The sequence below is a fragment of the Dermacentor variabilis genome, chromosome 1 (assembly GCF_050947875.1).
Source record: "Dermacentor variabilis isolate Ectoservices chromosome 1, ASM5094787v1, whole genome shotgun sequence".
Classification (NCBI taxonomy): Eukaryota; Metazoa; Arthropoda; class Arachnida; order Ixodida; family Ixodidae; genus Dermacentor; species Dermacentor variabilis.
The window spans coordinates 237,138,281-237,150,836 of NC_134568.1; the positions used below are offsets into that span (position 1 = coordinate 237,138,281).

Genomic DNA, 12,556 nt, shown 5'->3' on the forward strand with positions numbered 1-12,556 from the left:
CGGAACTGCTTTGACCTTGCGGTATTTTTATTTGCGCGTCGACGCGGTTATCAAACTGCAACCGTGATCGTGAACTTTAATCTCTGTGTCACTCTTATTCTGCGCGTGCATTCAAAGGGAACAGTCGGCAATACTTTGCAGACTGCAAAGCTTGTTAGGAAAGCAGCTTTTATTCTGGAAAAGCCTGCGTGCTGTGCTACAGGCATGCATAAGCGCGCAGTTCTTCGGCAAGCTCGCCTCCTATCGGAGGCTCGGTTGTCACGTGACTCCAGGCTGCAGGTAGCAGCGCTGAAAGTTCACAACTTCTGTATTGGAGCAGCTGTTGGTCGTGCCGCATCAACGATGGCTGGAAGAACAGTAACTCTTGACAACATGAACCCTCACCTCATAACCATGGAGTATGCCGTTCGCGGTCCCATCGTTATACGAGCAGGAGAAATCGAAAAGGAGCTCAAAGCAGTGAGTGCGGTGCATTTCCGTTCACCACACTTCGCGTATACGTCATACTGCGGCGGCCCGTGTCTATTTTGGAAGCGACTACACACGCTTACAGGAGGCTATGCGATTGATACTTCCATGCCCGCGAAATTTCAAGTACCGATTGCTTGAAAAGTGGCGCAGTAGAGGAATTCAGTGGTTACATGCAATCGCACGGACGGATACACGGAATGTGTTCGATCTCCGGCTGTGTCAGTCTCCGTGTATGGCTGCACGTGACCCAAAGAAATTTTTTGTTTGAATCTTCTTTAGATGGGGGGGGGGGAGGGGGGGAGGTCCATCTTCGTGTAGCAGTAGTCGCGAGCAACGGAATACATGTGTACTAATTTTTGGAAAGGCAGTGTCCGCTAAACAATACGCGCTCGCTTCAGCGGCCATGGCGAGGCCGTCTTCCGCGAAGTGCGAATTACGGAGCAGATAAGGAGAAGTGATTGACGGCATTACACGGTTGTGATTGCGCGGGCGTGTCGAGAAGTTTACGGTCTGTGAACTTTGTGCTTGGCGTAATCTCGGTGAAGATCGACGTGGAAGATTGGTCAGTTTTATGAAGTTCCCCGCGGCTAAATGTTATGACACTGATTGAGCGCCGCAGGGCACATCATATTAAAACATGACCGTGTGAACCAGCGGATTAGCACCCATAAGCATAGTTAAGTGTTTTTGTGTCTACTGCAAGGCTTTTTTTTTTTTTTCTAGGGCAAGAAGTTCAATTTCACTGAAGTGATTCGAGCCAACATAGGTGATTGCCACGCAATGGGTCAAGTGCCATTGACCTTCTTCCGCCAGGTACATATCTTTTAACTTTTTTTTTAATCCCTACTTGAGCAAGTATCTAGCATAGTCCAAAGCTTTCTGATACTGTCAGCTGTAAGACCCCCCAAATGCCCCCCTTATTTGCTGTTGCTGCAAGAGGGAGTTTGGAGAGACCACGATTTGAGGGAAATTTTTAAATTTCTTCTTGCGCGGCCATGGCGGTCTGGAATTCGGACATGACTGCATTGGTCGGACACGCGCATTGTGCAATTTGATTTCGTGCAGCACGTATCACCATACTTTTCATCGTGATTGTGCGTTCACACACGTGCATGCTCGCAATGCCGCTAGCATTGGCTGTTTCTAATAACTTCACTATAGTTGACTATAAGTAAACTTAATTTAAATGAAGCCATCTGCTCAGTGTAAATATTGGCAATATTTAGTGTTGCAAATCGCCACTGCTCTAAACTACATGCAGCAAAGATGTAGGTAGCCTGACATACTTGACTAGTTATTGCTACTGCAACTCAAATGTTGATCATGGATTATTGGCAATAAAAGTCATGCACATTATTTTCAAGGCTCATGCTCTGATGCAGCACTGTACAGACTTCGGTATATGCTTTCTATGGAAAGTTCGACTATAATGGCATTTCTCTTAAATACACATTGCATTAAAGATTTCCAAAGTAATGCAAGCGACTTCATGTGTAACACGTGGCATGCAGCAAACATTACTGGCACTTATTGCACAGAAAATATGTGTCAAAAACAGTACAGCCATTGCATTCTTTTTGGGCAGTGCCAAAGCATAGTTCAGTCACATGCATGTGACAGCTATCATGCACACATGCATGTGACTGAACATATGCTTTGGCACTATGCTTTGACAGTCACATGCATGTGTGCATGATGTTGGTCCAGGTGGACCTACTATCCTCTTTTAAGTGTCCTAGGGAGTAAGTGTTGTGATAAGTGATTACAATTTATAAATAAAAAGAAACGCAGGTTTTTTGGACCACCAGTAAATTTAATGTAATGAAAAACATTGCTTTATTATTGTAATCAATGCCAGTTGCAATGAACAGATGCCGCTTGCTTGAGGCAGCTGAAAATGGTGCAATAAGTTGAACAGAAATTTTATGATATGATTTTGGTGCTTGTATTGTGTCAAATCGTCGTTAATAAATCGGAAAGCCTTGAGGCAACTATCATGTGTTACAATCCCCATGTGGTTGTTATAACAGAAATGTGGTTGCATGACAATATTGAAGATGCTGTTATGTTTCCCCCATCTTATCGAGTATATCGCCGTGACAGGTGTACTAGAGGGGGCGGGGTGGCGGTTTTGGTAAAAGAAACTATATCCGCTACTCTGTTATGTCAGGCCGGTAACTTGGAATCTGTTACAATAAAGCTTACTTGCTGGGATAAATCATTCTTGCTATTTGCAGTTTATTGAGCACCTGACTCGCCCCCAGAATTCTTTCGTGATCTTTTTGCACACATGGTTTCATTCACTAGCGATAAAACACTACTTATAGGCGACTTTAACCTACCAGATATTGATTGGGAGAACGAGTTTCTCTGCACCGGGATTAATTCACACTTAGGTTACTTGCATGACATCATTCTGTCTAACAATCTACAACAGGTTGTGAGACAGCCAACGCGCACCTATGGTACGTCAGCAACCATACTTGACCTCGTTTTTGTAAGTCGGTCATTAGAAAACTTTTTTGTCTCGGTTGAGCCTGGAATTTCTGATCATAGTCTGGTATATTTTTCTTGTTCTTTGGAAGTGCTTAACACTAAAAAAATTAAAACAACCACTGTTAAAGATTTTTCTCGTGCCAGAGACGAAAGTGTCTTGGATTATCTTGAAGAATGCCTTGATAACTTTCACACTAACAATGTTACTGTGCTTTGGGATAAATTTAAAGAAATTATCACTCACTGCCTTAGCAACTTTATTCCTAATAAAACTAAAAAAACTTCCAAGACTACTTCCTGGATAACGAGAAACATCTTGCACCTTAAAAGAAAAGTTAAGTGCTGGAGACGATGTGCCTCACGTGTTTCAATTCATGAAATCCAAAATAAGCTCAACCAAGAAGTAGGGCAAGCTAAGCGCTGGTATTTTCACCAAACATTGCCAAATTTTATTCAAACGGCACCCCAAAAATTTTGGGCTTTTTTAAGCGCAAGAACCAAACCAATTGACCTAATTGTTCACGAGGGCCATGTCATTGTCGAAAAACAACGTATCGCGGTGCACTTCAATAATTATTTTCAGAGTGTTTTTTCAAATTTCGATGGTGTTATAAGCCTTAACCGCATGTCAGGTAACTCGACCTCTGATATTGTTTCGCAACCTGGTGTTGTGTCGATGCTGCTGAACCTCAAAACTAAATCATCTCCAGGACCAGACAACATACCGAACGCGTTTTTGCGCAGATATGCTGAAGTGTTAGCCCCTTGTTGTTATCTTCCGTTCCTCGTTATCTTCGGCTAATCTTCCTACAGACTGGCTAACTGCACGTGTCGTTCCCATACCGAAAAAAGGTGACAAAACCCTAGTAACTAGTTATCGTCCAATATCATTAACTTCATCATGTTGCAAGTTAATCGAACATATTATAGCTAATGAAATAACCAAATTCCTAAGTGACAACAACGTACTGTCCCCACATCAGCATGGTTTCCGGAAGGGTTTCTCTACTGTAACACAATTAACCACAATTATTCACAACTTTACAAGTGCTTTTGACAAGTCAAGCCAAATTGACATAATATTTTTAAACTTTAAGAAAGCGTTTGACCTTGTTCCTCACAATAAACTTATAGAAAAACTACAGTCGATAGACCTTCCAGCCTATATTATTAACTGGGTGGTGGCTTATTTTTCTAATCGCAAGCAGTTTGTTTCAATTGATACTTACTCTTCTAACGAACTTTCAGTAACCTCTGGAGTACCTCAAGGTAGCATGCTAGGACCATTACTATTTCTAATATACATAAACGACATCACTAACGAAATTTCTCATCCTGTTCAAGTTAGACTATTTACTGACGATTGTGTGTTGTTTAACGAGGTTACTTGCCACGAAGATCAATTAATGCTTAACTCGGACCTTCAAAACATTCTTTCCTGGTGCAGTCGGTGGGGCATGGAATTGAATAGAGAAAAGACTGTTTACATGTCCATAATAAAAAAAATAAATAAAATGTCGTTTGTCTATAACCTCGACTCTGAACCGCTGACCAAAGTCAGCCAGTATAAGTACCTTGAAATCGCAATAACCAGTGACCTCAGCTGGAATAGCCACATTTCTAACGTATGTAACTCGTCTTTCAGGAAGCTTTGTCTCCTCAGGCACAAACTAAAACACGCTCCCTCTGGTACTAGATTACTGGCTTACACTTCACTCATCCGACCAAAACTAGAATATGCATGCATTGTGTGGGATCCCTATAAGAAAATTAACATTACCATTTAGAGATGGTCCAACGTAAAGCTGTCAGGTTTATTTTTTCTAAATATCGACTGAGTGACTCTCCTACTAGCCTAATGAAACAACATATTAAAACGCTACAAATATGCAGGAAAATACAACGACTGAAGTTTCTTTTCTTGCTTAAAAGCAACTGTTTGTTTCTCGACCCACAGGCTTATGTTAAACCACTTACAGCGTGCCGAACACGGCATTGCCACGCTGATTCTTTAACACCTTATAACACCCGAACTAACCTCTTTAGGTTTTCCTTCTTCCCGCGCACTGTAACAGATTGGAACAGCCTGCCATTATCACAATTGATAAACACCGATTCTATTGAACGCATGTGTCTTGAATACTAGGGGTATTGCCATGTCGGCAAGCCTTGTTACTGTCCCCCCCCCCCTTTTTTCTTTTTTTTTTTTAAACGTGAATTTTGTTTGACACTTTCTTGATGTTCCTTGTTCTATTATTTTCAGTATTTTGCAATGGTTGCTCGTTCAACTTCTGGTGTTTTTTTTTTTCTTTTTTTCCCTCTTTTTTTTTTTCCTCTCTTGATAGTGGTTGCAAGTGCTCATATATGTGTGTGATACTGTTCCAATGTTTGTTGGGTTGTCTTCCTTCAGTGTACCTTCTCTTAATTTTATTAGTTGTCGCCTTCATTTTAGTTTTCTTCTGATATTTTCTTTTTATATTTACATATGTTGCATTGCGTTTGTATTTCTTTTTCATGTGTGCATGTGTATGTATATATATACGTACATATGTAAATATTTATGTATTCTGCCCCTCCTGCTTGGGCCCTCATTTGGGCCTGCAGTATTGTATAAATAAATAAAATAAATAAATAAGATTGATTTTACTGAGGAAGTCCCTAAATATCCAACTGCAACAAACTTTGGACCACATAAAAGCCTAGTTTAAGGTACTGTAGATATAGAGGAGCCTCCATGCAACATTCGACGTTAGAAATATGAGCGGAAGCGTCGCAGAAAGCTAACAAAATAGCTGTCTTTAAGGCCAAAACTGAAAAGAAAAAACACCACCCTGACCACTCGCCGGAAAGGACATATGACCTAACAAACGTCACGTTGGCGTTTGTTAGCGATAAGCCCAGACCACACGTACCATACGCTTGTTATTGATATTGCTTCAAAATGCGCAGTCTGGATTTGGCTACTATCTGTCAGTCAAGCTGGTGCAGGACAAAGCTGGTCCGCACCACATAGCATGACCAGACTGGAGAACACGAGCGTGAGCGTGTACTCAAGCAGTTGCAGGTAGCTGCGTCAGCTGCATAGCGTAGATACTGTAGCCAGCCCAGCGTGCTGCAACAAGCCCGCTCACTGTTGAGATGCTCGTACAACTGGGTATTCCGATTGGTATTTGTGAGTGATGTAGCTACAGGCATTTAGAAATGCGAGCCAGTCCAGGCACCCACGGTACACTGAAAAATCTTGGAGGTGGCGTGTTGAGATTTATGTCATAACGACAAACACCAGATGCTAGCATCAACAACTTAAATGCTGTTTAAAGGCTGCTAACAAGAAAAACTATACACAATTCTAGTCCTGTGGCTTTTCCAAGATTGGTTGAGCGGTATATACAGGGTGTTTCACGTAACTTGAACCAAGGATTTTAAAAAAGTAGTTAGCAGCAGCTGAATGAAACCAACAGCATATGGTTTGCTGTAAAGTGGCGCTCCTTTGAGTATTTCTTATATTCTGCTTAATTTAATTATTTAACTAAGGCAAATTATGCAAAAATTTTTAATATTCACTTTAGGGCCAAGTGCGTTGCTTTGGGTTCAGAAACTACCGATCCAATTTTTTTTGTGGCATTGTACATGCTGCCTGGTCATTCTTTTCACCTTTTAAAGAAAGCCCGCGAAATATGGAATAAAACCATGTGACTGCGCTCATCCGCTATCATATTGTAGCTCTCTTAACCGTGCTTTGTGCGAAAGAACTGTGCGCGCGGACCATGGCGAAGTGAGCAGCCACGGCTCTAGCATCGGCTTTACTGTGCGCCAGCATCTTTGGCAGTGGCACATTGAAAAGACGGGTCGCTGTCTTTGATAAGCAATAGGCTTGATGCACAGTCGAAAGCGCTGCAATACAATAGCGCATGAGTGCAGTCATGCGGTTTTATTTCATATTTTGCAGGCTTTCTTTAAACGCCGGAAAAAATTGCCACACAGCATGTACGTTGCCACAAAAAAATTTGATTGGTTGTTTCTGAACCCCCTCTACAACACAATGAAATCACTTGGCTCTAAAGTGAATATTATAAATTTTGAATTCATCTTAGTTCTTAAAATAAATAAACGGAGTGTAAAAGGTACTCTAAAGAGTGCCACATGGCAGCAAACTATATGTTGTTGGTTTCATTCAGCTGTGGTTAACTGCTTTTTTAAAATCTTTGGTTCAGGTTCCATGAAACACGCTGTATACTGCTCATTCGTGACTAATTTAGCCAAAGCGAAATTTTCTTACAGTTGGCCTTTAAGGGCCATACTTAAAGTGCTCAGGTAAGCCATATGATTTGTAAACAAATATTAGATTTTACATCACTGCTGATCACAGGGACAACTCTACAAGAATCTTCAGCCACCTCGGCCCATTGTACACTTGTAGGTAATTTCATTCAAGAAATGATCTCATTTCCTTTCCATATGATGCCATCAGCAACCCTTTCTGTATAGAAATGCATGTTTAAATATTTAGCTGTTTGTTTCACTGGGTAAAGAACAAAAACACAAAGGCAGTAAACAATTCTTTAAAGTAATGATGCAAACAGGTGGACAACCACCTGCTGCTGAGTGTTTGCTTTCACATGTGCATGTGAAGAAAGGGAACTTAATGAGCACCATGGAGCAAATGAAGGGAGGGAAACTGAAAGCCAAATGAGGCAACATTTATAGTAGTAACTAGTAACTACATTAGAGGAGTGCAGTGAGATAAAGGCAGTGTACCAGTGTTGTGTGAATCTTTTTGCATTTGAAAGTGTTCCTAGTAGAAAATTATACTAGGAGCTTGTAAGATGTCAAACGGAAATTTTTTGTTATGTTAAAGTAATAACTAGGCAAGTTCCTGGCATGTGAAGCTGTTATAACCTTCTTTTGGTGGTTATCATTAAAGTACAAACCCCATTCAAGCGATCTTGCGCGTGACAAGCGACGGGGTGGACATGGCTGTCGCGTTCGCTCGTACCCTACAAGGCATAACCCTACGCAAGGAACAACATTGAGCGACGTCTCCCCAATGTCGCCAGTATGAGTGCAGCAAATGCGCGCCAAAACTGGCATGACGTGTGCTTTATTATATTAAGTTGATGTATTTTATTGTAAAGAGCAGTTTAAAATATTTCCGAAGGTCTTGTAGTAGGTTCTTACTCTTGCACGTATCAAAATTTAATTGTTTACTCGTTCCATGTGACAATCTGTAGTACTTGACTGATGTATATCCAGTTCCGGCTTTGCGCTATTGGCTAGTCGCTCATGGCACTTCTGGGTGACAAGCGACAAATTCTAGATTTTTCAGAACCAAGCGTTAAGAGTGACAAGAGCAAGCAGTCTGTTCACATGACAGCCCATTTTGTCGTTTGTCGCCATTGCGCACAAAATCACTCTCATGTAGTTTGGGCTTAACTTGCATTTACAGCCGGTCATGGGCTCTCAGTGGTATACAGACCTATTTCACAGCCATGCATCACAGCAGCATCTGTGTTTCTTTATGAATGTGGTCACTATAAATGTGCAATGCAATTAGAACTTAGAACTCTTGAGATCAGTAACATACCGTTATCGTGACAGTTACTTCTACATCATATTCAACAAACTGGACATTGGCTGTGCATTTAATCTTTTAGCCCCATACCCGCCGAGGTTGCTCGGTGGCTATGGTGTTGGGTTGCTGAGCACAAACTCGCGGGATCGAATCCCGGCCGCCGCGGCCGCATTTCGATGGGGGCGAAATGTGAAAACACCCGTGTACTTAGATTTAGGTGCACATTAAAGAACCCGAGGCTGTCGAAATTTCCAGAGTCCTCCACTACGGCATGCCTCATAATCGGAAAGTGGTTTTGGCACTCAAAACCCTATAATTAAATTTAAAAAAAAAATCTTTTAGCCCCATGTTTAAAAGTTTCTGTTACATCTTATTCCACTTTTTTTTTGTCCTTTTTTTTGTAACAGATGGAAAGGTAACATTACAGTGGCGCATGCACAGTTCTCTATATTACCTTTGTAGCTTCTTGCATGTTTTCTATCCTCCTGCATGTAGTTAAAAAAAATTATCACTGACAAGCATGAAAATAGTCATATACACTGATTTATTAAGTACGCTTGGTTCTAGATCCGAAATCAGTGTGAACCCCTGCTAAGGGATATCTTAAACATGGTGGCTTCTGACAAATCCGGCAGATAAGTTCATTTGTGCTGGGTCCCAAGCCATGTTGGAATACCGGGTAACGAAGCAGCAGACACATGTGCATCCATGGCAGCGTACAAAGGCATAACCAACTCAACACTTACATACAAAGATTGCATCTGAGCAATTTGGAAGGCCTTAATGACACAATGGCAACATGAATGGGACTATTGTGCAAACAAGCTACATTTTACTAAAGCTGTACTTGGTAAGTGGAAGTCATGCAATCACCAGAAACTGTTTATTGAAGCGGTTTTATGCTAAGGATTGGGCACATACACCTCACACACAATTTTTTACTTACAAAGGGAGACCCACCAACATGTGAGAAGTGCCAAGAACAGCTAACAGTTCTGCACACTTTACTGACAGGTACACATATTTAAACATAAAGACGAAAACTTTTGCACAATTTATATAAACGACACATGCTTTCACATACTGCTTTAGTTTTTGGAAATGATCGACTCGTGCCATTACCCGACGGGCTTAAGTTTCTATACAACATTGCCTTTTTACGCAAGCTATAGAACACCACAGCGCTTTCGCAGATATTAAATTTGATTTTATAACACCTTGTGTTTGGCGCAGCATAGCCTTAGTCGCTTTTGCACCACTACACCCCATTTAATTAACTATACCCCTGTGTGGCCATGTTGTTTGTTCCACATGCTTTTCCAGAGGGAATTGGTGCCTCTACCTTGTTATGACAGCCCTTTACGTGCCTCTAGTGAAGCAGAAACGTTTATATGTTCAACACCACACCAAGCTGAAAACATTAAGCGCTGGAGGTTTTAAAACTTTGAGGTGCTAAGAAGCACTTTCTCACAAAAATTCCTGTTCAAAGGTAAAATGGTGCAATTGCAAGGCATTTGAAAAAAATTCAAATCGGCACCCTCTCTTCTTTTCTTTAACTGTCGTCTAGCTGCAGTATGCAGCAACAGGTCCCCGGAGAAATGGTCGTATGTTTAGAACTTTTACATCAGAGTTGTTCTTTGTCTTCTTTTATTGAGCATGGCCAGTTTCCATCCCTAGGGTGTAAAATAAAAAGATACACATTACGAGAACCCTAGGAGGACAAAATTAATCTGGGGTCCTTCACTGCATCACCCTTGTGTAGCTCATCGTACAACCTCAGGATGAAAAGCCCCATCAATCAATCGGTTCCCCTCCTAGCTGCAACAGTTTGACATGTTGTCAGCTGGCATTGTCAGCTCCAGTAGTTTATTGTCATCAGTGCAGCACAGCCCTGCTGCTGATGGCATGGAACTGCCATAACAACAAAACATTCAGCCAAACCTTTAGACTCCCACAATACCTCTTGGTTCCCACAATAATCTGAAGTGATCATTGCTAGTTGCTTTACACTCGTATTCATTCAGAACGTTCAAAATTGAGCTCTTTAAAAGGGAATTTGGCTTAAAACTTGTTAGGTCAGCAAGGTACCAGTCTGGAATTTCTGATTGTGTAAAGTTGCTAAATTTTTTAACTCAAATTCTGTGTTGCGTGTGTCTACTGTATTCATAGAAATGGTATTGAAATCTTGCCCCATCCCTGCTCCCTGATTCTTAGGTCATAGCAGCGTGTGCAAAACCTGATTTGATGAAAGGAGACTTGCTTCCAGCTGACGTAAAGTCAAGAGCTCAACGTATTCTAGAGGGCTGTGGAGGAAAAAGCGTAGGTAAGCACTAGGCACTTGGAGCATGCTCTAAGGTTTGGCCGTGAGCTAAAAAACTTTGCATTGTGCACAGCAAAACAAATTATCAGTATGACAACAGCAAAGTGCAGATAACACAAAAGTGCTTTGTGCTTCATCATGTTAGCGAAAATGCTAAACCACGAGTGTGTATTTTTATGAAGCTGTTATACATTTGGGCTGGTGCATTTTAATGTACCATAAGGTTTAGATGCAATAAATGTTTTATAGTTCTGTACTGTTGTATTCCTTGTCATGAGAGCACTTCAGAATCTCATTGTTCACCTGCTTATGTTTTTATTGTCCAGGTGCCTACAGTGATAGTGCAGGTGTCGAAATCATTCGGAAACATGTCGCCGAGTATATAAGTGAGCGTGATGGCTTGAATGCAAAATATGAAGATGTGATTCTATCAACTGGTGCCAGCGAGTCTGTTCGGGTTTGTAGATCTCATTATTTTGTTGCTATTTCTGTTTAAGCTGATATTTTTGTTGTGAGCCTGCATTGAGTTTCTGCTGTCATGGAGCAAGCCTTTCTAACTGGGAATTTTGTCTTTCCAGTCTGTGCTGAACTTGCTTAATGTGCATAAGGATGGAAAACCGTCTGGAGTCATGATTCCAATCCCCCAGTATCCCCTCTACTCTGCAACCCTTGCTGAATATGGTATACATCAGGTATGGTATACTTGTTTCTTTTGTTCATGTAGCAAGAAATGAAGCGCAGTAATGCTAGTACAAGGTGCATAGTACATCACGCACCTTGAAGGTTGCTGCAAGTGCTCACTTTTTAAAAATGTTTACTTATTACTTGCCATTCAAATACACACAAAAAAGGTCCTGCAAAGAATTCGCATCTTGACCATCTTACAATTTTTGACCATTTTGTGAAATATTGCATTCATGGATTATTCCACAATTTAAGCTTGAAATGGAATTGTGAAAAAGAAAAAGATATGGCAGTAGACGAGCACCTTTGACGTCACCATGACCAATTGCTAAGTGAAAAGTTTCTTCGTTCATTATCATGATATACCGAATGTGTCTGAGACTGTGTGCTTACATTATTGAATTTCATTTATTGATCACTGGAGCCCTTAGTTTTGAGCGTTGCATTGAAGGTTTCTCGGAACGCTGGCATGATGAGGAGTGTGCCAGTGGCATTGCAGGTATCGCACCTTGATGGTGCACGAGATGTGACCGAAGGAAAACTATTGGCATTTGTCAACATCCAAAGAAAGGATTACATAAATTTAGATAGGTGAATAATGTCTATTCCGCTCGGACCAGTGTATGCATCACGACATGGTATGCACACAGCTTTTAAGTATCGCTCATGTCTGCAGTGGAAGCCAAAATGCTGCCTTGACATTGGCAGAGCCCATTGAGCCAAGCGCCATTGTGCATCCACTTGGCTTTGTCGTTTTTGCAGCCAAACACACTGTGCATCTCTGGAGACCTTCTAAACCTCAATGCACAGTCCATGCATGGACCATCTATGCCAGGACAGCATGACGGCATGATCGTGCCGTCATGCGACAAATGTGACGCACCAAATGTGCGACACAAAAGAGCGAAAATGGCGTCCACCGAAACGAAGCAGCGAAGTTTGCATTTCCATAGTCATCAGTGGAAGTTGTACATGATTGACTGCAACACCAGAACGCTTTGTGCCTATTTGTG

At 41.4% G+C, this 12,556-nt stretch overlaps 1 protein-coding gene across 1 annotated transcript in view; it reads left to right on the forward strand.

Moving 5' to 3' along the window:
• Positions 1-12,556, forward strand: part of LOC142560047 (alanine aminotransferase 1) — a 45,131-nt gene continuing 32,575 nt past the window's right edge. The window contains exons 1-5 of the mRNA XM_075671823.1: positions 1-459; positions 1,195-1,284; positions 10,754-10,862; positions 11,186-11,316; positions 11,438-11,551. Of these exons, the coding sequence (XP_075527938.1) occupies positions 205-459; positions 1,195-1,284; positions 10,754-10,862; positions 11,186-11,316; positions 11,438-11,551 (699 nt within the window). The 5' untranslated portion in view covers positions 1-204. The remainder of the gene's footprint in view (positions 460-1,194; positions 1,285-10,753; positions 10,863-11,185; positions 11,317-11,437; positions 11,552-12,556) is intronic.